This window comes from Puntigrus tetrazona, unplaced genomic scaffold (genome assembly GCF_018831695.1).
Source record: "Puntigrus tetrazona isolate hp1 unplaced genomic scaffold, ASM1883169v1 S000000001, whole genome shotgun sequence".
Taxonomy (NCBI): domain Eukaryota; kingdom Metazoa; phylum Chordata; class Actinopteri; order Cypriniformes; family Cyprinidae; genus Puntigrus; species Puntigrus tetrazona.
The window spans coordinates 1,092,797-1,120,296 of NW_025047681.1; the positions used below are offsets into that span (position 1 = coordinate 1,092,797).

At 40.8% G+C, this 27,500-nt stretch overlaps 2 protein-coding genes and 1 pseudogene across 2 annotated transcripts; 1 reads left to right on the forward strand and 2 right to left on the reverse strand.

The window, feature by feature from the left end:
- Nucleotides 1-402: 402 nt before the first annotated feature.
- LOC122331461 lies at nt 403-2,997 on the reverse strand. The gene is made up of 6 exons (XM_043228912.1): nt 2,963-2,997; nt 2,247-2,372; nt 2,051-2,122; nt 1,825-1,963; nt 1,643-1,780; nt 403-1,107 (listed from the first exon to the last, which is right to left on the reverse strand). Exons 1-6 carry the CDS (start codon nt 2,995-2,997, stop codon nt 403-405), a joined length of 1,215 nt encoding a protein of 404 aa, XP_043084847.1.
- A 3,027-nt stretch (nt 2,998-6,024) lies between these two features.
- LOC122331492 (GTPase IMAP family member 9-like) lies at nt 6,025-11,328 on the forward strand. Its single transcript, XM_043228931.1, is given in 3 exon segments — nt 6,025-6,524; nt 10,306-10,377; nt 10,380-11,328. Coding segments are annotated over 3 exon segments (609 nt in total). The 5' UTR covers nt 6,025-6,505; the 3' UTR covers nt 10,898-11,328.
- Nucleotides 11,329-17,048: 5,720 nt separating this feature from the next.
- LOC122331462 lies at nt 17,049-18,559 on the reverse strand (annotated as a pseudogene).
- Between the last annotated feature and the right edge of the window lie 8,941 nt (nt 18,560-27,500).

The following is a 27,500-nucleotide window of genomic DNA, read 5'->3' on the forward strand; positions in this document are numbered from 1 at the left end:
TGATTATTATCTTATTTTATTTCCAGTTTTAGAATCAATCAGAGCAAACAATACATTATCAAAGATGATTATGAAATAATAGACTTTTTATTCAAGTACACTAAGAAAGGCAAATAAATGACTGTTACTCAAAAAAAAACAATATACAATCAAGCTTTTTTAAAATGTTAATTCGTTCCAGACCTAATAAAGAAGTTCTTTGTGCAGTACTAGAAAATTTTCTTTTCATTCAAAGCCTCTGGTGGGAACATTTTTGAACATTTCTCCTAAATGAACAAAAGTGACACGCTTCTAATCATTCATAACATCAACCTTCATTTCAAACTCATTTCCAAGCAGTAGGAACTAATAGCCTACAGATGCCCATAGCTACTATTACAACTATTGTTGCGACTATGAATGTTAATATTTTCTTGAAAAACTGTACAAGCCATTGGTTACTTTTTCAAAGATTAATTTTCTCTGGACATGTGTATACACAGAACGAGTGTAGTACTTTCCTGCGTTCCTCTCCACCATTTTATCCATCTTTTCCAGTAGTTCTGTGACCTGAGACCGATTTGCTCTGTGGTCATTTTCTAATGAATGATATTTGCCGGCGCAGCTAATAACAAAGTTTCGCAGATCTTCATTCTCTTCTACATGATCCTTCAGTGTTTTATTCTTCAGATATTTGGCATGAGTGAAGAGAGTGAAGACGTAGCGTGATGCTTCTTCTCCAAAGTTCTTCTGAACCCATTTTACTGCGTTCTTCTCTTCATCTGTGTACCTCTGATCCAGTCTGATGACCAGCAGGAACACGTGAGGACCAGGATCAGACAACGCCATGCACTCCGCTATTTTAGCCTTCAGTTTGTCTTCAGTCATCATTCCAGATTTCATATCCTTCTTTTCACCCATCCATGTGTCAAACAGTCCCGGAGTGTCAATTACGGCGACAGTCCTTGAACCTATTATTGAGGTTCTCATCTCACATTCTTGAGTAACTGATTCTAGATTGAAGTCTTCAAGAAATGCATTTCTACCCAGAATTGTGTTTCCTGTAGCACTCTTTCCTGATCCAGTTTTGCCCAGCAGCACAACCCTCAGATTTCCTAAAGAGAGAGACTTGTTTTATTAAATAGTATATTTAAAATGTTTCTGTCAGGGATGCTCACACAAAAAGAACCGTTTGCCGTTTTATTTAAAAAAAACATAACCAAAAACAGATAACGACGAAAAAAGAGTGCCCTCTTTTTAACTCTTTTCACAACAAATATGTGAAAAAAAAACTTTCTGGGTTTCTGTGTTCTCACTATTATACAAAATATATGAATTTGAATGTATGTATATTATTCACAATGAAAAGTAATGCAAGTTACGCAATCATATAGAGACTAGAGACATAGTTACCCCAAGATACTTAAACTCCTCCATCTGAAGCAAGAACTCTCCACCAATATGAAGTGGACAAACCACCAAAGAACCATGGTCTATGACTTGGAGGAGCTGATTCTCATCCCAGCCACTTCACACTCGGCTGCAAACACTCCACTGCCTGCTGCAAGTCCTTTTTCGATTGAGCCAATAGAACAACATCATCCACAAAAAGCAGAGATGAGATCAGCTGCACCTAGAAATCCTGTCAGACTTATAGACTTACTTCCAGCAATGTGAACCAAGCTCCTGCTCTGGTCATGACAGGGATGTGACAGCTGTTAGCAAAGGGCCCAGACACCATACTCCCAGAGCATCCCCCCAGGACACTGTGAGGGACACAGTCGAATGCTTTCTCCAAATCCTGGTCAAGTGTTCCACAACCAGGCCAAAAGCCACATTTTTTACCTGGATCCGAGGTTTGACTATCAGACAAATTCTCTTCTCCAGTACCCTGTGTGAGGAGCGTCCCAATTGATCATCATCGTCACCCTGGAAACAAACCAGGAGCACCTGGCCGCACCCCTCACCGGCTGATCGGCCACAGCTGCAAATCATCAAGGATTAGCTTTATAAGCAGCACGAGAACGCTAGTGTCTGAGAAAGAAATGTCCCCACTTCGACTGAGAAATACGCTTGTCTCTTGGTTTCCTTCTCAGACAGCAGTGTGTGACCGATCAGCCTGGCTCCCTTGGCACGGACTCCACTGCAGAACCCAGGGAAACACCGGGACTTTATTTTTGACACTTATTCACATGTTTTCACTTGATTGTTAATCAATCCACACTCCGGGTCATTTTCTTGAGCTCTCCTTGTCGTGTGATTCTTACAGGGCAACATCACTGTTCTCTGCCTTTTGTTTCAATAAAGGGTCTTTGGACCACTCTTTGTCTGGCTTGTCATCTAGGACCTGTTTGCTTTGGGAGACCCTACGAGGGGGCACTGTAGCAGGTTTCCTGTCCCCATGTTAAAAAAACCAGAGGGACAGAGGCATTGCATGTCAGTACAGTTTAGTTCTAGACTAAATGTGAATGTGAATTAATTAATCTTACCTGCAAAAAAAAAGATTAGCATTCATCAAAATTAAATTAAATTAAAACAATTATGCAAAAACAGGTGGCAGGGGCGCAAGAGGACCGATTCAGTTTTACTCATTTTTAAGAGTTTTTCTGCATTAACTTAATTAAATTAAATTTCTGCATTAGCTTGCTTAGCACAAGCTCTCTTCTGTATTATGCTTATGCGATAGTACCATTTCTTCCAACTCAATTCCTGAATGGCACTACACCTCAGACTCTTTCCCATAACACCCTGTATCTGAGACAACTCACCTGCACAGGTGTTCCCCCTCAGCTCCCCTATTTAAGCAGTTTTTACAGACTCACTCATGGGGAAGTCTTGTTTTCCCCAACTACATTTTTGACCATTTATCATCTCCTGTTGTTTTCTTGTGTACTGATCTTGGACTGTTCCTCCTATTCTGATTGTCTGCCTGCTCCGACATCTGCTTGTTAACTGTTTATGATTCTGGATTCTCTGTGTTTACCCCTGATCCCTGTATAATCCTGCCTGGCTGACCATCATTACAAAAGACTTTGCCAAACAAGGATCCAGCAGCTAGTCAGGTATACACACTACTGGAATCCTATTCCCCCTCAAGCAGGGTACATGATCATTAAAAGACCATGTCTGTTTGTAGCCATAGCCTACGATCTTCTGGATTTGATTCTAAAATATTTTTTTTTTGTGATGGCATAAACCAGCCTCTACAATCTCAGCTGAGATGCAAGGGTCCACGGTCATCACTTGCTCATTTTGTGGACTGTGCCTTATTGACTGTTGGCTCCTTATTTACTGTGGGTTTCGAAGGGGGAGGACGGTGACGCTGCTTTCATCACTGAAACAGCAGCCACAATAACACCCCATCACATCACTGCTGATCTTCCTGAGTCACACCATGAATGATCATCCAGAGCCATATCATGTCTCAGCTGTTCATCAGGAGAAGATTCACTGATGAGCTAATTATTCAGAGCCAAGTCACATCTCTGCTGATTGTAATATGTTTGGTCATTTCCTGTCTGTTACACTCAGCTTCTCAAGTTCAAGCTTTCAGTATCATTATTTAATATCTAGTGTGAGAGACATTCGGCTGATGTCTGCACTTAAAGCCACATTTTTAAACCTAATCAATCTAACACTTCTGCTCTTGAACTTATTTCCCTACCTAAGACGCCTCGCATGATGGGGATCGAGTTATGTTGCAGTTTGCCTACACCAATACTGTTTGGGATGGCGGCATCCACTGTGGCAATCGAGGCTGCAAAACCTCTAGAGGTATTGACACACGCTGCTGTGCTCCTTGAGGTGGTGGCAGGTAAAGAGGCTCCCTCTGAACTCAAGTCTTGTTCATGTCAGTCCCTGGGGCCGTGAATGCTCTGTCTGTGTTGTCTGTCTCTACCTCTCTTATGTCCCCATCCCTATTATGATGTCCTGTTCATTCTGTTTCGCCTGGTGGCTTCTTGTTCCATCTGCTCTGCCTTTGAGGTTCTTCTTCCTACTCCATTCTGGTGGGCTAATGGTCCATCTGCTCCTGTTCCACCATGAATATGCTTTGGTTCCGGGATCTTCAGCATGGACCTGGCCCTCCATCCTTCCCCTGGTTTCGCCTCTATACCACAACTCACCTGGATTGTGATTAAAGCACCTGGAACCCACTCCTTGGGGTGCTATGACATGATCTGGTCCCTGAGCTTCCGCCTGTAACCATTAAAGGTCACCTCATCTTCTCAATCGCACTACACCTTGGACTGCATTTCCCATAACACCCCATACCTGAGACTTCTCACCTGCACAGGTGTTCCTCATCAGCTCCCCTATTTAATCAGTGTTCACAGACTCATTTATTAGGGATGTCTTGTTTTGCAACAGCTCCAATTCTGAGGGCTTATCAGCCCTTGTTGTTTTCTTGTGTATTGGTCTTTTACTGTTTCTTGTATTTTGATTGTTTGCTGCCTACCTAGTAGCTGTTTATGATTGTGGATTCTCTGTATCTACCACTGATGCCATTGTGTAACTATGCCTGTCCGACCTCAAATAAAGCTCATCGGCTTGCCTTGACTCCATTATTAAAGTGTCAGCCAAGTTAAAAAATGAATAACTTACTGGAATCTAGTGCTTACTTGAGAAGTGAACCAATTCATTCCAACTTGGTGAACTGGTTTGACCAGTTCACTAAGAAAAGCAATCTATTTATGTACTATTGTTTAGTGGAACAAAGTGTCTCAGTGAATTCATCACACCCATCCCAACACTCTCAGTTACAGTTAAAACTTTGTGGCGCACAGAGAATGGATTAATTCTGAGAACTGATTATTGTTCTCTAAACTGGAAAGTACTTTCAAAGGCAAGTTGTCAATTAATCTGTCAAGTTTGAAAGGAAAATATTTAACCAAGTTTTAATTCTATGTTGTTGCAAAAGGGAGATATTAGTTTTGATGAACGTATTTACATGAAATGTCTTTCCAATTGTTAATATTGACTCCTGCAGAGCATGTATGGATACAGAATTTTTCTACCATGGAATTTGGTGACTTGGAATTTGTGTTTTGTGTTATCAATATTAAACAATATATTTGAATGTATATTTTTCATATTTAATATTGTATGTTATTACATGAATGTATATTATTCACAATGACAAATATGCATTCACATGGTCAGTTTTGGGGTGATGCATTACAAAAACGCAAGTTATGTAATAAGAACAGTTTTTTCAAGTAACTACTAAAATTATAATTTTTTAATTTGCAAGAAAACATCTGAGTTACTTTTTCAAAAAAACGACTGTGCTGTTTTTTATTTGCTGAAGACTATTGAACCTTCTTTTTGTATTCCACTGTACTGACATGAATTTACTTTTCCTTCAGCCTAAGGTTTATTCATTGCACTTTTGGTGTGAAAAGTTGCATTTGCTATAAGCAGAACTTTTATGTTATAAACAAACAATCACACCCTGCTCATATTTAAAAAGTAATACGAAAGTAACTCAAAATTAATGTAAATTTAAGTTACTTTTTAGGAGAGTATAACAATATTGTAATGCATTACTTTTAAAAGTAAGTTTCCCCAATACTGCACATGGTTGAGAAATTTTACTTAACTTTATAATTATATAAATAATTATAATGATATTTGTTTATCCATTAATATGTCAATATACTGTATGTAAGCACTTTATAATAATATCCAGCTGTAAGGCATTTATAAGTGATTAGTGAATTTTATTTTATTTTATTTATATAGTGCTTTTAACAACACAGGTTGCATCAAAGCACTGTATGGTATAAGATTGAAGAATATAATGACAGGGATGTATAATGACGAGAGTGACCAATTTCTTATTAAATGCAGAGACGGTCTCTGTAATCAATTCAACGATAATCACTAGAAGTTAAGTGTCCCCAACCAAGCAAGCCAGAGGCGACAGCGGCAAGAAAACAAAACCCCATCCATACAGAATGGAGAAAAAAAAACCTTGGGAGAAACCAGACTCAGTTGGGGTCAGTTCTCCTCTGACCGGACGCCCAGCACTTAACTTCCAGTTCAATTTTAAACGCGGTGTGTCAGATAGTGTAAATGACTTAATAATAAAAAGTGTGTTGGTGTGTTATGTGTAGGCCAAGTTAAAAAGATGTGTCTTTAATCTAGATTTATGAAGCAGTCATGTTTTATAGATCGTAATCATAATCTAATCACTTTATCAAAATTAGCATTGTTTATTAATCATTTGAAAGAATAATCATGTCTTGTAAATGATTAGGTCATCATTAACTAATCACTTGTAAAGACTTGTACATAAATGAACAAAACATACATAAATTGTTAGCATATCAGTAATTGCTGATGAATGTTTTGTAAATTATTATAAAGTGTTACTGTTATATTGATTGAGTAAACTCCACAACAGACCTGCTGAGCATTTGGCATTACATCAGAACTGAAATGACAGGACAGCTTTCAGGAACTATTCTTCTCATTTCATTCAGGAATCTCGCAGGTGGAGACTGAAAATAAAGACAAACTGAAAATGGCAGAAAGACTTTCTGGTAAGCTCGGTTCTGTGTATCAAATATATTAGTAAACTTATAATATGTATACTGCTTATAAATATCAGATTAACTTTATGATTAATCTGAAGATGAAGCTAAAAATGTACATTACTGAAAAATGGGAAAATGTACAAACAGCCTACTGCTTGCATGGCAGTGACTATGTTGTTACTATGTGACTATGTTGGCAGTGACTGTTGGTACACGCACCGTGGTAACCGTCCTAATAAGTATAACAAAGAGTAACATGATCAGATTTGCTAACATCCTTGTAGCTCTTGTAGTACCAGCTGCAAACAAGGAAACTATGTTTGACAGGTCCCAAAATATATGAAGTAATCTAAATTATATAAAGTAATCAAAACCTACAAGACTAGCTAATATGATTATACTATAATTTATATATATATATATATATATATATATATATATATATATATATATATATATATATATATATATATATATATTGTAGTGGGAGGAGTGACAGACACAGTTTTTATTTTTATTAATTCAAATTCTAATTTTTTTGTCACATACACATACATACATGGTAACGACATTCAGTGAAATGTTTTTACAACCGTCCAGCGTCTAGTCCAGTGACTAGTGCAATATTGTCCAGTGTAATTGTCCAATTTTAAGTGGCGAGTATCTGGGGAAAGAAAGGGTGAACATGGGATTCCTGGTGATTAGGTGCTGGGTGTTTTCTGGTTCAGACTCCGAATGGCCTCATGGAAGAAGCTCCTCCTCATTCTCTCTGTGTTTGCCTTCAGGGAACGAAAGCGCTTTCCTGAACGCAACAGAGAAAAGAGTCCATTGTTGGGATGGCTGAGGTCTTCCACGATCTTCCTGGCCTGGTACAGCACCGCTTGTTGTAGATGTGCTGCAGCACAGGGAGCTCAGTGCGGATGGTGCGCTCAGCTGACCATTAACAAAAACAAAAATATTAACAAAAATATTTTTTTAACAAAATAATATTAACAAAATATAAAAAAATAAAGTGTCCAGGGAACGGGTTTGGGGCACGAGGGGCGGCTTCTTCCGCAGCTTCTCCTTCACATATACATATAACATTGTTACGGGGTGAATAATCACACGACAAAGAGAGCTCAAAATAAAATCCACGGAGGGTGGTTTTATTTACAAAGTAAACAGTGAGTCACGTGGTGAATCTGGTGCTCAGCAGTGCTCTCTTTTTTTCCTCAATGGTGCAGTGGGTCCGTGTGGTGCTCCGTGAGGCTGATCGGTCACACGCTGCTATCTGGGAAAAGTACAGGAGAGATAACATTAGTTTCTTCTTGCATGGAGGCGATGCGCCACTTCTGGTATGCCATGTGTGGCTTTATAGCCAGGCCAGGATGAGCTGCAGGTGTGACCGAGCAGCCGGTGATGGGTGCAGCCAGTCTGTTGCCAGGGTGGACGCTGATCGTTCTCGCACACACGTCTCTCTGATGACCACTGGAGGGAGCATTCTGTGGTGCACTGACTTTCTGAACTGCATTTCCCATAATGCCTTTACTGTAATCTGATTACCTGCCCAGGTGCATCTCGTTAGATCTGCCTGTGTACCCCGATTCGGATACTTTCTGCCTGCCTCGACCCTTTATTGATTATGATTCTGCCTGTGGCATCCCTGTTATTGTTCCATATTAAAGAGCATGCAAATGTATCCGACTGACTCCTCATTACTTTGTAAGCATTGTAAACCACCAGTACCCATGCCCCATACACGGGACCAAGAACCTATGCAACTTTGTTTTTCTTATCTGAGAGTGAAAGAGAGAGATGCCAACTGAACCATCTGTGCTTCTACTGTGGTACCACAGCACATCGAAGCCTAGGATGCCTGCACAAACACCAAGCATCCAGGAAGAATATTGAACATTTTTCATTACTCACTGATAGAACCCTCACTCATAGAACAACTCACTGTTCCTTAACCTAACAGTCATGATAGACTCTGGAGTTTTGAATCTGATGACAGCAGCGTGGCGTAGCCAGATTCAACATTCCCACTCAACCCTGTAACCCTCCTATGAAAATCAAACCCATAAATGATACATTCATTGGCAAGGGAATCACAAACCAGACCCATCACCCTCCAAGTAGGCATATTCCATCAAGAATCCATATCCCTGTATGTAGTCAACTCCCTGAAGCATGAGGTAACTGAAACCATGTCTGACTATTAATATTGAAAGTACAGAGACCTATCAATCTGTCAACACCCCATCCTGTTATCAAGATCTCCTTGAAGTCCTTAGTAAAGTCAAAGCCACAAAACTTCCCCCTCATCGATCCGTAGACTGCACTATTGAGTTACTCCCTTATCCCATGCCACCCAAAAGTAAAGGTTACCCATTGTCACAAACTGAGATTCTGGCTATGGAGGAATACATATCAGAGGCTCTCAAATCCGGTTTCATCCACCCTTCTACTTCCCCAGCCGCAGCAGGTTTCTTCTTCGTGGAAAAGGATGGAGGATTATGACCCTGCATTGATTATCATGGACTCAACAATGTCACTAAGAAATTCCGGTATCCACTTCCTTTAATCCCATCTGCCCTGGAACAGTTACGAGGAGGCCACCATTTACACCAAGTTAAACCTGAGGAGCGCGTACAACCTAATCAGGATCAAGGAGGGTGATGAGTGGAGAGCTTTTCTCACCACTAGAGGGCACTACGAGTATCAGGTAATGCTGTATGGGCTTGCTAACTCATCAGCTGTCTTCTAATCCTTCATTAATGAAATCTTCAAGGATATCCTCAATCAGTTTGTTATTGTCTACATCGACAATATCATTATCTATTCCAAGTCTGAAGCCAAACACATCAATCGTGTAAGGACAGTTTTGTCACGACTCCTAGAGAATCAACTGTACGTCAAAGAGAAATGTGAGTTTCAAATTTGGAGAGCTTTCTGTAAACAGTTGTATATAATCGTCAGTCTCAACTCAGGATATCACCCACAATCTAATGGTGAAATAGAATGTTTGAACAAAGAGATCAGCAGATACCTGAGAACGTACTACAGCCTGGAGCAACACAGGTGGTCGGAATTTCTACCATGATCGGAGTATGCTCAAAACTCTCTCACACTCCTCCACAGGTCTCATCCTTTCAATGCATTCTGTGATTCCAACCCCCTATGTTCCCATGGTCCCATGTTTGAAAATTCTGTTGACTCTTTGTTGTGATGGACACACTACTGACTCGAAGAAACTTTGCGAGTACACATTAATTGAATAGAACCCTAACCCTACCAGTCTACTAATACACTACTAACACTCTAATGAGAGTAGGTGCAATATTACTTATAATCAACAGAATGCGTTAAAGGGGTCATCGAAATGTGAAACCATAATTGGTGTATAACATTGCAGATTTGTTTTTTACATTTGATTTCATTTTATATATGTCTATATAAGAAGATATAATAAGAACACTTTCTAAATCATCTCATGAACCACTGACAACTAGTAACTAACTGGTTTGTAAATAATATAGTGCTTTTAATTTAGGAATGATTAACTGATCTTTAATAAAGAATGAAAATACAGTTATGATATACTGTATATGCTTATAAATCAAGAATAAAGCGTCTGTTTATAACCTGCTTACTAATGTTTATTAATATAGGAACAACGCTGTAAATGGTTAATTAACTACTTACTAAAGCATAACTTATGATTCATTGTGTGTAATTATTAAAAAGTGTTACCCAATTAAGCGATGACTTAGAATAAAGTAACAGTGTCTTCTCGTTGTAACAGATATACGGATTGTGCTGTTGGGCAACACTGGATCAGGAAAAAGTGCATCAGGAAACACCATCCTGAATGAAGACCTTTTGATGCGAAAAACTCTACAGGATCAGTTACAGAAAACTGTATCAAACAAGAAGCAATTGTGGATGGACGCAGCATATCAGTTATTGACTGTCCAGGTCTGTTTGACACTCGAGATCAGAGTAAAGAAATGCTGCGACATGTAACGAGGCAGTGCATGAACCTATCTTATCCTGGGCCTCATGCATTTCTGCTGGTCATGAAACTGGGTGTGAAATTTACAGAGCAGGAGAAGAATGTTATAAAATGGATTCAGGAGAACTTTGGAGAAGATGCCATCAACTACACCATCATTCTGTTCACTCATGCTGACAAGCTGAACAGCAAGCCTATAGAGACATATATTGGTAAAAGCAATGAGCTAATGCAATTGATCAAGGCCTGTTGGGGAAGATATCACTCATTCAGCAATGAGAACAGAAATAATCGAGATCAGGTCACAGAACTTCTGCAAATGATACGTAAAATGGTTCTTTTTAATGGAGGAAAGGAGTATGCTTTTCAGATATATAAATAAAAGTTAAGCTAAAAGCTCAGCTTTAAAAGATTGCACCGAGTAGCATTTTGTGACGGTAAAACTACGTTTCTGTAAATTAGATCAGATTAACAAGCAGAATCACATTTTTGAGATTTGCTGCCTTTTTTGCTTGCCTTTATCACATGGCACACAATATACAATAACATTCACAGTAATGTTAAGAAAAATTTTATCACATAATACAGATTTTTTTTGTATGTTTCCGCCTTTCATTTATTTTAAACAGCTGATATTTTCCACTTAAAGTCCATTAAAGCACTGGCACTAGAACGTGATTGTATTTTGTCCTTATAAACCTGTGAAATGTATTTAAATGATGTACATTATTCCCCAGTGACCCATGCTTTGTGCCAAATATGAAGCATGATGTATCAGATTAAACACAAAATAAAGCCTTTTGCATAACTGAATTCTTGGAGTAAAATAAATAATAAAAACATTTCTGCGTTAACCGAAGGTCTTTGCACATTGCATTTAATGCACGGGTTTTATACAGGATATAACATACGTTTTTATATGTCGGAAACTGCTGAGATGACCGTATGCAATGCTCTTTCATTGGGTGAATTTATAAATCATAGCAGAAACACATTACATAATTTACGCATACATTACTACATACCACATATTTTCAGAATAGGTACCCTGTAGTGTAAAACACTATATGTTGCAGGTTATTACTTCCTTATTTCCTAAAACATTGCATATTGTTTCCTTATACCTATGAGTATACTTGCGCTCGCTTTATCGCATCTTGAGTATTGCCCTATGGCACATCTGAGAAACACTTATGTCACAAACACACCCACCAGATCACCGTCTCCCACGCCTATCACCCGCTCATCATCTCCGGAATTCTAGCCACCTGTTCACCACACCTGTTAGTAATTAACTCACCTCCACATATACTCCAGAAACCCAGTCTTTCCTCGGCTGGGATTGATGTTACGTTCACCTGCTTCTGTCTGCACTCTTGAACTCGTTCTTCCTGTGACTACCCCTGCTGATACGGACTACCCACATTTGAGTATTTGTTTTGTGTTCCATTTTGTTTTGAGCTAATGTTTGCTCGGCGTTACGCCAATCCTAAGTTGCATTAAAACGTTGCCAGTATTTTCCTGCCTGCCTGCCTCATCTCTCCTCAGACCGTGACAGAATCCCAGCCCGATATAAAACGAGATGGAAGAAGACGCCAACACGGAACCCACCAGCTCGCCGAATCCGCTATCCGAGATCGCCGCAGCGATCCACGCGGCTTTGTCCAGACCCACTCCAGCCCCGGCATGTCCTCGCTCGACCGTCACCGTGACTCCGTGAAAGGGAAACGTGCAATGGTTTTGTGCTCCAATGTTCCCTATATCTGGAGTCACAGGCGCACCAATTCACCTCTGAAGCTGCCAAAGTCACTTTTATCATCGCACTGTTACACGGACGGGCGCTGCAGTGGGCGGAAGCCCTCCACTCAGCCCGGAACCCTGTCGTGAATTCAGCCACGAACTTCCTGGCTCATTTGAAGGAGGTATTTGGACCCATTACCTCCCGACTTTCGGTACATGATGAACTGTTTAATCTCCGACAGGCAGACGCAGGAATTCACGATCACGCCATTCGCTTTCGAACTCTGGCGGTGGCTAGTGGCTGGAATGAGCCGGCGCTACTCTCCGTGTTCCGCCGGGGATTACAGCCGGCGCTTCGCCAACAAATGGCGATTTTTGAGGATACCGTGGGACTAGAAGCGTTTATTAACAAAGCGATCCATATTTCCCAAAACCTTAATGCCTGTGTGGATACCCGTCAGCCACCAGCGCCATCTACCTCACCGCCTCCGATTTCAGCCGACGAGCCCATGATTACGGACACCTACCATCTCACTCCCGCCGAACGCACCCGCCGACTTGCTGCCAACCTATGTCTCTACTGTGGACACCCGAATCACCGCCTCAACACCTGTCCTGTCCGGCCCCCGCGCCCAGCGGTGAGTACGATTCGTTTCACTCCTCAAGTTACCAATCTACCCCATATATCTGGTACATTGATCCATGCCAACCACCTCTTCCCAGTTTATATCCTCGTGGACTCCGGTGCCGCCGGAAACTTCATCTCCTCGAGGACCCTCCATAGACACCAGATTCCCTCTCACCCAAATGACACTACCTACAGCATCAGCACCATCCAGGGAACCCCGCTGGGCCGGGCCGCGTCCACCGCACCACACCACCTCTCACCCTGCAGATCGGTCCAGCTTCATCTGGAGGAACTTCAACTCCTCGCCTAGAGAGGACGCCGTGGTGGATGTCGTGCTCGGGAGACCCTGGTTGGAACAACACCAACCTGACATCCTCTGGAGAACCGGTGAAATCCAAAAATGGAGTGCTTTCTGTTTCAAAACTGCTTGAAGAATCTGCCCCTGCCTGTTTGTAATTCTCCTTCCATACCCGTAGGATCCACTTCAGTGGAGAGTCCGGAGCCCGAGCACGACACGCCAATTCCCGAACCGTACCAGGATTTCCAGGATGTGTTCAGCAAGTCGGCGGCCACTCACCTTCCTCCACACCGGCCATGGGATTGCGCCATTGACCTACTGCCAGGTGCCAAACTTCCCAAAGGTCATGTCTACCCCTTATCGGTCCCGGAGAGGGCAGCGATGGAGGAGTACGTGGAGGAGGCCCTCCAACAAGGTTTCATTCGTCCCTCTACCTCGCCAGCCGCTTCCAGCTTCTTCTTCGTGGCTAAGAAAGACGGTGGCCTCCGACCTTGCATCGACTACCGAGCCCTCAACTCCCAAACCGTCAAATTTGCCTATCCACTTCCTCTTATTCCTGCCGCTTTGGAGAACCTTCGTGGAGCCACCGTCTTCACAAAACTCGACCTCCGAAGCGCCTACAATCTTATTCGTATCCGCAGGGGTGACGAATGGAAAACAGCGTTCATCACTCCCACCGGACACTACGAATATCTTGTCATGCCGTATGGCCTCGCCAACAGTCCCTCAGTGTTCCAGGACTTCATGAATGAGATCTTCCGAGACATGCTAAACCGCTTCCTCATCATCTATATTGACGACATTCTCATCTACTCCCCGGATCTTCCAACTCATCGCCTACACGTACGTCAAGTCCTAACCCGCCTGAGATACCACCACCTCTACCTCAAACTGGAAAAATGCAGCTTCCACCAATCCTCAGTTCACTTCCTGGGCTATATCGTCACCCCTGCGGGCCTCCAGATGGATCACCAGAAGACCCGGGCAGTGCAGGAGTGGCCGAAACCCAATTCAATAAAGGAAGTACAACGTTTTCTCGGATTTGCTAACTTCTATCGTCGATTCATTCCCGCCTATAGTAACCTGTCTGCTCCCTTAACCTCTCTCACCCGTTCCTCCAACAGACCTTTCACCTGGACCCTGAGGCACAACATGCGTTCCAAACCCTGAAGGCCGCTTTGCACTGCACCCATCCTCCATCATCCAGACCCCAACAAGCGCTTCGTGGTCGAGGTGGATGCGGCTACCCTGGGAGTCGGTGGCGTCCTCTCCCAGTGGCATGGCGAACCTCCTGTACTCCGTCCATGTGCGTATTTCTCCCGCAAACTGTCCCCGGCGGAGCAGAACTACGACGTAGGCAATCGGGAACTCCTCGCCATCAAGCTCGCACTGAGGAGTGGCGGCACTGGCTGGAAGGATCCCAGTTCCCTTTCGAAGTTATCACCGATCACAAAAACCTCCAATACCTCAGAAACGCTCAACGCCGGAACCCCCGACAAGCCCGTTGGTCATTATTCTTCACACGCTTTAATTTCACCATCTCCTACAGACCTGGCTCCAAGAACGGCAAAGCCGACGCGCTCTCCCGTATTCATCAACCTGATCAGGTACCCGACTCACCCGAACCTATTCTTCCTCCTCATATCTTTGCCGCTCCTATAGTGTGGGAACTGGAGGACCAGATCCGTGCCGCCAGCCGCGAGGAACCCGCTCCGCCGGGAGGTCCGGAGGGCCGCCTATATGTACCATCTCGCCTGCGCCTCGCCCTCCTGGACTCCGCACACACCTCTCCGGGAACCGGGCATCCTGGCAGGTACCGAACCCTCTCCATTCTCTCCCAAAGGTTCTGGTGGCCGCGGATGACACAAGACGTTGCTAGGTATGTCCGCTCCTGCCCAGTTTGTGCTGTAACCTCTACACCTCGTCGGCTCCCGGCAGGCAAGCTCCAACCGCTCCCCATACCTGAGCGGCCCTGGTCCCACATCGGAATTGACTTCGCCACCGATCTACCTCCCTCTGACGGCCACACAGCTATATTAATAATAGTAGACCGGTTCTCTAAAATGTAAATTTGTCCCTTTACCTGGTATTCCCACAGCTCTGGACACCGCTCTGGCTCTCTTCGACAACATCTTCCGAACTTGGACTACCCAAGACATGGTGTCGGACCGGGGCCCGCAATTCACATCACGGGTATGGCGAGAGTTCTTCCGTCTACTGGGGGTGACAGTCAGCCTCACCTCCGGTACCATCCCCAGGCTAATGGCCAGACGGAACGTAAGGTCCAGGAGCTTGCCCGATACTCTACGCGCTTACTGCCACCAGAACCAGAACAGCTGGAACCAGTACCTGCCCTGGGCCGAGTATGCCCAGAACTCACTCCGCCAGGCCACCACCGGCTCACCCCATTCCAATGCGTGCTGGGTTACCAACCTCCTCTGTTCCCCTGGTCGGGTGAGAGCCTCTTCGTTCCGGCAGTGGACTACTGGTTCGGGAGAGCGAGAGGGTGTGGGACTCAGCCCATGTCCAACTTCAACAGGCAGTGCGACGCCATCAACACCAGGCGGATGTCCGACGGTCGCCTACCCCCATCTACCAGCCGGGAGAATTGGTTTGGCTCTCCACCGAGACATCCGCCTTCGCCTGCCCTGTAAAAAGCTGAGTCCCCGGTACATCGGTCCTTTCCCGTGGTCCGGCAGATCACCCCTGTCACCTACGGCTCCAACTACCACGTCAATATCGCATCTCACCCTCCTTCCACGTTTCACTCCTGAAAAATTCACTAACCCTGTTCTTCCTCCCTCCACAGACGCGGAACTACCCCCCCCACCTCCCGAGATCGAACCCACCGAGAACGTCTACCGGGTCCAGGAAATCCTCGGCTCGGCGACGGGCAACCGCCTCCAGTACCTAGTGGACTGGGAGGGATTCGGCCCTGAGGAGCGGTCGTGGGTAAGCCGCGATGACATCTTGGACCCGACGCTCCTCCAAGACTTCCACCAGGCCCATCCAGAATGCCCAGCTCCACGTCCCCGTGGCCGCCCCGTCGCCGTTCTCGCGGGTGCCAGGAGGCACCCGAGAGGGGGTAGTGTCACAAACACACCCACCAGATCACCGTCTCCCACGCCAATCACCCGCTCATCATCTCCGAATTCTAGCCACCTGTTCACCACACCTGTTAGTAATTAACTCACCTCCACATATACTCCAGAAACCCAGTCTTTCCTCGGCTGGGATTGATGTTACGCCTCACCTGCTTCTGTCTGCGCTCTCGAACTCGTTCTTCCTGTGACTACCCCTGCTGATACGGACTACCCACATTTGAGTATTTGTTTTGTGTTCCACTTTGTTTTGAGCTAATGTTTGCTCGGCGTTACGCCAATCCTAAGTTGCATTAAAACGTTGCCAGTATTTTCCTGCCTGCCTGCCTCATCTCTCCTCAGACCGTGACAACTTATGTGCTTATAAATGTGTAGGTGTATATTTTAAGTGGTGCTACTGCTGAGATGTATAGTTTGTGATGTGATGTTAATTTACATAACTTTAATTAAAACGACAGAGTGTCTTATGTCTAACACTAATATATTTGTTAAAGTTTCATGAAAAGTACCAGATACGGGTGTTGTGTCACAATTACTGAATTTGCATGCAATAGAGTACACTTCAATAATAAATAACATGATTATTATTTCAATATCTTATTTTATTTCCAGTTTTGAAATCAATGAGAGCAAAGAACACATTATCAAAGATGATTATGAAATAATAGACTTTTTATTCAAGTACACTAAGAAATGCAAATAAATGAGTGTTACTTTGTTAAAAAAACAATATACAATCAAGCTTTTAAAATGTTAATCTGTTCAGACCTAATAAAGAAGTTCTTTGTGCAGTACTAGAAAATTTTCTTTTCATTCAAAGCCTCTGGTGGGAACATTTTTGAACATTTCTCCTAAATGAACAAAAGTGACACGCTTCTAATCATTCATAACATCAACCTTCATTTCAAACTCATTTCCAAGCAGTAGGAACTAATAGCCTACAGATGCCCATAGCTACTATTACAACTATTGTTGCGACTATGAATGTTAATATTTTTCTTGAAAAACTGTACAAGCCATTGGTTACTTTTTCAAAGATTAATTTTCTCTGGACATGTGTATACACAGAACGAGTGTAGTACTTTCCTGCATTCCTCTCCACCATTTTATCCATCTTTTCCAGTAGTTCTTTGACCTGAGACCGATTTGCTCTGTGGTCATTTTCTAATGAATGATATTTGCCGGCGCAGCTAATAACAAAGTTTCGCAGATCTTCATTCTCTCTACATGATCCTTCAGTGTTTTATTCTTCAGATATTTGGCATGAGTGAAGAGAGTGAAGACGTAGCGTGATGCTTCTTCTCCAAAGTTCTTCTGAACCCATTTTACTGCGTTCTTCTCTTCATCTGTGTACCTCTGATCCAGTCTGATGACCAGCAGGAACACGTGAGGACCAGGAGCAGACAACGCCATGCACTCCGCTATTTTAGCCTTCAGTTTGTCTTCAGTCATCATTTCAGATTTCACATCCTTCTTTTCACCCGTCAATGTGTCAAACAGTCCTGGAGTGTCAATTACGGCGACAGTCCTTGAACCTATTATTGAGGTTCTCATCTCACAATCCTGAGTAACTGATTCTGGATTGAAGTCTTCAAAAACGCATCTCTGCCCAGAATGGTGTTTCCTGTAGCACTCTTTCCTGATCCAGTTTTGCCCAGCAGCACAACCCTCAGATTTCCTAAAGAGAGAGACTTGTTTTAATAAATAGTATATTTAAAATGTTTCTGTCAGGAATACTTACACAAAAAGAACTGTTTGCAGTTTTATTTAAAATAAAAAATAACCAAAAACAGATAACGATGAAAAAGAGTGCCCTCTGGTGGCTAAACCGGCCACTTAAAACTGACTGTGATAGGTAAGAAATGTTAGGATTCGATAGCCAATCACAAATGTCCATGTGTATGAAATTTGAAGAAACAAAACAACCAACTCTATTTGTTACAGTAAAATTTATTATTTTTTGCTGTGTATTATGTTTTTTTTTTCACATTACTACATATTCCTTATTGTTACATATACCTTTTAATAAATGTATGTAGTAAAGTGTAATAATAAGTTTAAATCTCTAAATTGTAATTGTGTATTTAAGTAGGTTTAAATGATCAAGAAATAAAAAGAAAATATATATATATATATATATATATATATATATATATATATATATATATATATATATATATATATATATAGTGCAGTGCAATATCTTTCCATTCAGTTGTTATAACATTTATTTTGAGAAAAAATGATTAAATTGAACTGACCTGTAATAGTAGACATTTCTGCACAAATCCTTGTAATGTATAGCTGTATAGTTGGTTCTAGAATCTCTTCAGTAATTTTCAGTGTTCTCTTTCTCTTTCTCACAGTGACTCTCAGCACTATGGTTACCTCCTTTTAAATGTGATCACATGACTGAAACTGCAAAACTGTTTTGATTTAACACTGATGCATAATGATATTTCTCACTTTATTTTATTTGCCAAGCATTTTTATTTTAATATTATATATTGGTTTATTTTTATCATTAAACCTTTGTGCATTTTCAATACAAATTCAACTAGCTGATAAACTCTTTTCCCCAAATCTTTACCCATTAGGCATTAAGTATTAATTACATTGTACAAAGAAGAAAGGAAAACAACATTTTGTATTCCCTACTTGCATTTTTCAAAAATGACAAGGTTGCCAGATTGCATAGAATTTCTATTGCATTGTGGTACTCTCATTAAGACCCTTAAAGAGAGTATCACAATATCATATTTAACCTGGCCGTAAACTAAAACTCTTAAACAAATACACTGGTGAAAAGGAAGCCTAATATTATCCTGGGACAATGGAGACCTCTGTTGGTTTTGTACAGTAAACAGAAACCAGAAATGTATGTGCCTTTGAGTACACTCACTACAACTGTACAGCTTTTTAAAAGAGCGCTCCACTTTATTGGAAATAGGCTTATTCTCCAACTCCCCATAGTTAATAGGTTGAGTTTTACTGTTTTTAAATCCATTCAGCCGATCTCTGTGATAGGACGTTTAGCATAGCTTAGCATAGATCATTGAATCCAATTAGACCCGTAGCATGGCGTTCAGAAATGACCAAAGTTTCAATATTTTTCCTATTGAAAACTGCATTAGAGCAAGGCCTTTTGAGGTCTGTGAAGGTTACACCTCTTGTGGGTCAAACGTTGTCTTGAACTTTTGGAGGAGAGTTTTATTAATCTTTGTCTCTAAGCCATTTCATTACAATCTGTTTCAACAAAAAATTACTAATCCAAAGTTTTAAAGGAAAGTATCAATCTAAAGGAAACATTAAACAGCTTACCTCTGTAAATATGCTTTCTTATGGTAAATTAATGTCTTCATTTATTCCTCTCAGGTCATGAATGCTTACATGCTTACATCTGATATAAAATACTACAAGTATTCAACATGAAAATCGCCTTCATGGTTAAAAACTGAAATAATTTTGTTAATAAGTTTGTCTTTATTACTGATTGCAAAATGGACAACGATTCAGCGTTTCCTGTAATAATAACATTATTTTATTTAAAGATCTTCCTATTTTCATTTTAAATTTGATTTAAAATAGTAACCTAAATTTAATGAAATAACGTACTGGGATCTTATAAATAAAAGTATAAATACATTATTTTTGGCAATGATAAAACTCATTATTTCTAATTAAATGGAAAGGCATGCCACAGTTGAAATGATTTCATTTTGACATGACATGGTCCACAACTGTGCCGCTTTGATCAGCGTTGGAATTATTGGCACCTTTATCATACTGCAAAACTAATTCTGTAGAAGTTATTATGCAGGTGTCAATGTCCTTTGACATGCCAGGACAGTAACATTTTTATAGATATTGCATTTCATGTGTTTTTTTCTGTCCAGTCCGCCCCACACACAGCTTTTACTGTAATCTGTTGCTTAGACAAATTGACAAAGAAAGTGAAAAGACTGTATTTTTACTGTATTTGTCAGTGTTAGTGTCCTCACATTGATAGCACATGTTGCAGCCAACTACAAACTAGTATATTCCATACTATACTAAACAGTAAAGCTTTAAAGCAGTAAAGTTTTGGAATACCCATAAGGGTATAAACCGTATCTTTATAATTTAATATTTGTTTATATATGACAGGATACATAACAAATTTAGCATAATAACCCAGCACAATCAATACCTTACTATATCAGCATGATGATACAGTAACTTATCAACACAAGCAAGACAATCATGATGAAATGATTTTAACAAAATACTACTAATAAAAATACTATACTACTATACAACAAAACTGTTAAAAAGTAATGCAAAGCTAATGGACAAAAAGTATGGAGTGCTGAAAGTGAAGTGATTTATGTTGTGGCAGAACGTTGTTTCATATATAATAGGTTGAACACCTGATATGTAATTTTAAACAATTGAATAGTTTGTTTCTTTGTTTTGTTGCAAAGAATGGAACTGCTTCGTATCAATGACAACGCTTATTTCCTCACACATTGTATTCTTTTAATCTAGAATTAAAGTCTTGATCTAGTGGTGGAGAATACAAATGAGATATTACACCATATTAGTAACTACAATCTTTTATTAGTATGACAATTTCGCAACTTGCAAAATTACATTAAAACAGTTGACAGAAGACTCCTGGTGACTGCCACCGAAATATCGCCCAAAGATGTCACAGATGACTTAAGTCTGATGACTCAAATAACAAGGGCAACTTTTTAGCCTTTTTAGGTTGACTGCTAAACATGATACCCTAATAGAGAAGTGTATGAAATACTTAAATGCCTGGCAGAAATGGTTCAAGCTGACAAAAGTTTGAGAAAGTCAGGTTTTCGGTATAATTCTTGATGAAACCAAAAGGAGGAGCAAGTTTTTGCGGTTATCAGGTATTACTACGATGGGATAATGCATGACAGCTTTTTTGATTTTACAAAGACTGACATCTGAGATGCTGCAGGTCACGTCTTTGGACTCTTTTGTTGTCATTTTTGTCTTGTACCATGTGCTCTGTGTACCCTACTTTCCGTTCCTGTTAATTGTGTCATTGTCTTCAGCTGTTTCTTGTTAATTTAGTCAATTACCTTGTGTATTTAAGTCCTGTGTGTTTGCATTCAGTTTGTCCGAATGTCGAGGTTAATATGTGTGGTTTTGTTCTGCCTGCCTGCATATTATTGTTTTCTCCGTTTGAAGAAGATTAAAACTGTTTAAGTTTATTTTACTTGTCGAGTGCTCCTTCACGCTAAACCACAACGTGACACTGTAGGTCTTACCAGCTTGGTACTAAATTCTTTAAAAACATAGACTAAAATATCGTACCAACCTGGTTGGTCAGTGTTATGATGGTCCTGCCGAACACTGATTCAGCTGAAACAATTGTGACGCTGTTTCACCGAGATTTAACACTGAGATATAAACTATAATTTGTGTATTTTGTATTATTAGTTCATAATAAAACTTGCTGTACATGATTTGCAATCATATGGCATTAAAAAATCCATATTCCAAAGAAAAGCTTTGAAACAGTTCTGCCAAATGAAAGGAACAATCCTTTTAGAACCACCACCCGTCCACAAAAATGGTGTCTTCAAAGAAGAGACTTCTTGCATGCCATTACCACCCATATTTTAAGTATTCGGACATGGTCTTCTGTATTTTTGTGCTTGTTGAGTTTTGTGTATTGATGACTGTGCCTAAAGGGAAAAATCTAAACTATTCAGATCAACAATATTGACTATACATTTATGGAAAAACATTTCTAAGAATGTAAAAGTTATTAGGATCAGAACTGAGCTCCTGCACAGTATTTTCTTTGTTTCTGATAAGCCAGCTCATTCATTTCTGGTTAACTGACAGCTAATGTGAATGCCATTTGCTGAGTTCAGAATCTGCTTCACTCAAAGTCCTTGAACAAACAGGAGAAAGGATTTAAGGACAAAAATGAAACGCTAAAATGAGATGACTGTCAGCGCTGTTCTGGAGATTAAGTAAAACCGACGTCATTTCATATACACATTGAAAAGTTAAGGTAGACAATTTGGTTTAAAATTGTTGAATGTTTTTCATACTTTTATTACTTCTGTAAAAACACATAATGGCATTGAATTTTGCACATTTTATTTTTATTTGTTTAATTGCATCAAACATCAAACAAAACTGTGAATTTCAATGCATTTCAGGGAAGCTTTAAAACAAATATTTAGTAACAATTTACACCTGTTTCACACTACAGAATTTTTAGCCTACAATTTTTCCCTCCAGAGAATCGGAGCAAAAATCTTGTTGAGCACCTTGACCAGTCCCAGTGTTCTATCCGGATCATCTGGTAATGTGAGGCATTCGCTGATGGAACTTTGCACATCCTGGTCTGTTTGCGCACAAATCGGGGCCACTACGATCATATCAAACGTGTTTGAGATTTAGGTTTTTAATCGGGATGATGGAGGCTATATGATTACGTCAGCAAAACAGCTGGTGTTGGATAATGGACAACACAGCTGCCTGGAAGTTACTAGTACCGTATGCCTAGCAAGACCTTAATTAGCTAGTTCATGTGTGTCTGATTATAGTTGCCATTAAATTCTGCTCTAGAATTGTGGTTGAATGCATTTATCATATAAAACATAAACATAAAATTAACATCTGCATCCTAACTCAAGCTACTACTAGTAACAAAAGTGCATTTCTAAGAGAAAAAGTACAAATTGGCTATTAGAACATGCAGGAGCTTAGTAATTATTTTTTCTATTAAGATTTATTTTAAGGAAAATTACTAGAAGGGTGTAAAGAATTCAAAAACGTGAAGTGTGTCACGTTCTGACCATATCCAGTAGTTTTAAACCACAATTGAGTCTCAACAGGTAACACTACCCCCTTCTCCACAATCTTTCAGAAACACATGAAGATCCACCGCAAGGACTGCCTCCAAAGAGTAATCAGGAGCAGTACTGAAAATATCCCTAATGCTACATCCTCAACATCAGGAAAAAGAATGACAACCCTAAAAATTCGTCCCCATCTAAGGTTTCTTGGAAGATGTCCTGAAGTGTTTCTTTGCTTGTGTGACGGGACTAAGTGATTGCCATCGGTCTTCACCTATCAGGGAGTTGTACAGGTCCTTCTCAAAAAATTTAGATTTAGAATTTTAGAAATTAGACTTTCATATATTTTAGATTCATTACACACAACTGAAGTAGTTCAAACCTTTTATTGTTTTAATATTGATGATTTTGGCATACAGCTCATGAAAACCCAAAAAATTAGCATATCATGAAAAGGTTCTCTAAACAAGCTATTAACCTAATCATCTGAATCAACTAATTAACTCTAAACACCTACAAAAGATTCCTGAGGCTTTTAAAAACTCCCAGCCTGGTTCATTACTCAAAACCGTAATCATGGGTAAGACCGCCGACCTGACTGCTGTCCAGAAGGCTATCATTGACACAGAAAGAAATTTCTGAACGAATATGCTGTTCCCACAGTGCTGTATCAAGGCACCTCAGTGGGAAGTCTGTGAGAAGGAAAAAGTGTGGCAGAAAACGCTGCACAATGAGAAGAGGTGACCTGAGGTGACCTGAGGAAGATTGTGGAGAAGGACCGATTCCAGACCTTGGGGACCTGCGGAAGCAGTAGACTGAGTCTGAGTACATCCAGAGCCATCGTGTACAGGCGTGTGCAGGAAATGGGCTACAGGTGCCACATTCCCCAGGTCAAGCCACTTTTGAACCAGAAACAGCGGCAGAAGCTCCTGACCTGGGCTACAGAGAAGCAGCACTGGACTGTTGCTCAGTCGTCCAAAGTACTTGTAAATCAAGGTGCCAGAGTCTGGAGGAAGACTGGGGAGAGGGAAATGCCAAAATGCCTGAAGTCCAGTGTCAAGTACCCACAGTCAGTGATGGTCTGGGGTGTCATGTCAGCTGCTGGTGTTGGTCCACTGTGTTTTATCAAGGGCAGGGTCAATGCAGCTAGCTATTAGGAGATTTTGGAGCACTTCACGCTTCCATCTGCTGAAAAGCTTTATGGAGATGAAGATTTCATTTTTCAGCACGACCTGGCACCTGCTCACACTGCCAAAACCACTGGTAAATGGTTTACTGACCATGGTATTACTGGGCTCAATTGGCCTGCCAACTCTCCTGACCTGAACCCCATAGAGAATCTGTGGGATATTGTGAAGAGAAAGTTGAGAGATGCAAGACCCAACACTCTGGATGAGCTTAAGGCCACTATCAAAGCATCCTGGACCTCCATAACCCCTCAACAGTGCCACAGGATGATTGCCTCCATGCCACGCCGCATTGAAGCAGTCATTTGTGCAAAAGGATTCCCAACCAAGTATTGAGTGCATAACTGAATATAATTATTTGAAGGTTGACTTTTTTTGTATTAAAAACACCTTTCTTTTATTGGTCGGATGAAATATGCAATTTTTTTTAGATGGAATTTTGGGTTTTCATGAGCTGTATGCCAAAATCATCAATATTAAAACAATAAAAGGCTTGAACTACTTCAGCTGTGTGTAATGAATCTAAAATATATGAAAGTCTAATGTTTATCAGTACATTACAGAAAATAATGAACTTTATCACAATATGCTAATTTTTTGAGAAGGACCTGTACAGTCAATTTAAGACTGGATTGGTTGTCACTCGGGGTGCGTCACGTCCGATTTTCCCGCCCGTGTTCATTGTCTGTGCGGACTAGCTGCAGGTAAGCGCGTGCTATTTTAACAGGTAAGATACCTTAAGGCCCGTTGAGTGCATGTGGTTTTTAAAGTCTTCCTGCTCATTATACCATTTGCGTTGTTGCGCCGGTGTGGCGTTAGTGGAGCTGATGACTGTTCGCCTTTCAGGTAACGTACATTCTCCCGAGCCGGTGTTTTAACCTGTTAATATACTTGTGGAGGTAATGTTGTTACATGCAAAATAGGCATGATTTCCTGTACCCCACTGTGTGATCGGAAGGCATGATTGACAAACCTGTGCCCATAGGTATTTATTGTGGCGTAATATTCTCACGGTAAGTGCTACAAATGATTAACATTGAATTTGGGGAACCACGTGATGCAGAATAACATCTTTTTGTCTTTTTGCGTAGGATCCTCCCTTTTGTTTCGTCCATATAGAAACCGCGTGCTTTGGCCATTCTCTTTATGCTGCTAAATTATCCTGGTTACAATGCGGAAGCTGCCGTCAGTAACTCTTAAAGGGGACTGATTACTTCCCCTGCTCCCATTCGTTAAATCTGTCTTTTCATTTTTTTTTTTTTGTTGTAGTTCACTTCATGTGAGTCTAGTTGATGTTCTTTTTTTGACTTAATTGTTTGGTTTGTAAATTCTTGTTGGATTTAACCTGATTTTGTATTTGATGTTCAAGTTGAGTTGTCTTTGTTTTCTCCTTTCTTTTTTTGATTGTACCCCTGTTGGTGTGTGCTTTTTGTTGTGGCTAATAATTCGTATTTATTATTTGCTTCATTGCAGGAGCTGGGGTCCCACAGGTGGTTGGATTTCTCTCCTGGTGGTGGTTCTTCTTGGGTGTGCTGTGTAACACTGAGTGTCTAGTAGTGTGATCTGAGTGCACAAAGGTGTGTGTGTGTGTGTGTGTGAGTGTGTGCCATCGTAAAAACCGAACTCCTCTTGCTGCTGGAAGCCTCAGCCCTGCCGGATGTATGTGATTTATTGTATTGTTTATTTGTATTCTTTTGTTTTGAAGCGGTGCTTTTTCTTTTTGTGAAAGCATTTTAAAATTTGTATTAATTTATACTTTTATATGCTACCCAAGTGTCCTGCCTAACTTCATATGAGGGATCCGAACCTGTGTCCAAATATAAGTTTGTACCCTGGGAATAATCTCTAGGGTGGCAGTTAAGTGTTGCTGTTAAAAACTATACTCATCTGTAGGAAAACACATTTTATGATTGCACACATCTTCTTCTCCAGTGGCCTCCAATGCTATACGATAATTCAAAGGCCCCAATATTTTCGAAACCTGGTAAGGTCCTCTCCATTGGGGTGCTAATTTGGCATTAAAACTGTTGTGCACTAGATTGAGAGAGCCATACCAGGTCTTCAATCCTGAATGACTGATTACCACGTAGATTCCTGTCGTTTGAAACGACAAAAATGATGTCAACAAACATTGAAAACTTAAACATTTGAACCAACTTCTAAAAACAAACCAAAAAATGTCCTTCAAGATGTGCAAAGTCTTACCAGTTCGAACAAGTCTCCTGCAAAAGATAAATGTCCTCAGAGCTGAAGAAAAATTGAGGTTATAAGAGTTGATCATCAAATCATCCGTGTGTCACAACAAAGAGAGATCGGGTTCAGCAATCGAAGTATTTAAATTTGGGTGGCTTGCCATCTCAAATCCACAAGGGGAGCTTTCACTTAAGCAACAAACCTGACCTGTTTCACCAAAACAATGCCATTAAGACTCGAATGCAATTTCTTTTAAACATCTTGTTTTTTTTTTTTTTAAGCTTTTAAACATCCATCTCAACTTTCATGAGAAACAAGCATCTTCTTAACGGAATACTGAGGATGTGCAAATTAATATTCAAAACAAAGTAGCATTACATTATTCAACATTTCATGATAGTTCATATGAACACATATATATGTGTGTGTGTGTACAGTGCAACCAGCTACATTTGCACACTTCAACTGACAAGTTTCGTTTTAGTGTTTTAAACAGTTATTTATTGTTCACTTGCAGTTGCTTTGAAAGGTTTTACTGGTTTGATCATGGATTAGCATGTGTTGCCTACTAACAGCCAATAAGTCAGTTAGAGCAGCATGAGCTTATGTCACATGCACTATATGCTTCTATTTTACCATTATTATCCTCATTTACAGTTTGTATGTGCAGTCCTCATCTGTGCGAGTATATGGTTGCCTGTTAATGCCAGAATCACTAATAGAATCTGCTGTTAGCGGTTCACAAATAAATATGTGTGCTGAATTAATCTTTTATGTGCATGAATCATTCTTGCGCTGAACCATGTCTTTAGTTCATTGAAGTTTCTTCCTTTTGTAATGCATAACTTCTTTGATGGCTACTCTTGCATCCACTGACCAAACATGTATATTAGCATATAGCTCAAGCCAGTAGTATTAGAGCAGCCTGCGAAGGAACATTTTATCGGTTGTGAATTTACTGAACGAATCTGTCACGGAGTCTTGTTTGTGAATGAATAGGCA

Excerpts from the sequence above, each read along its gene's own strand:
- LOC122331461 (XM_043228912.1), bottom strand. The coding sequence starts at position 2,997 with ATGGTCAGCCAGGCAGGATTATACAGGGATCAGGG. Across the intron at positions 2,373-2,962 it reads GGATTATACAGGGATCAGGG|GAAACCTGCTACAGTGCCCC; the intron begins GTAAACACAGAG and ends ACATGGGGACAG. Across the intron at positions 1,964-2,050 it reads AAGGAAACCAAGAGACAAGC|CTGTGGCCGATCAGCCGGTG; the intron begins GTATTTCTCAGT and ends GATGATTTGCAG.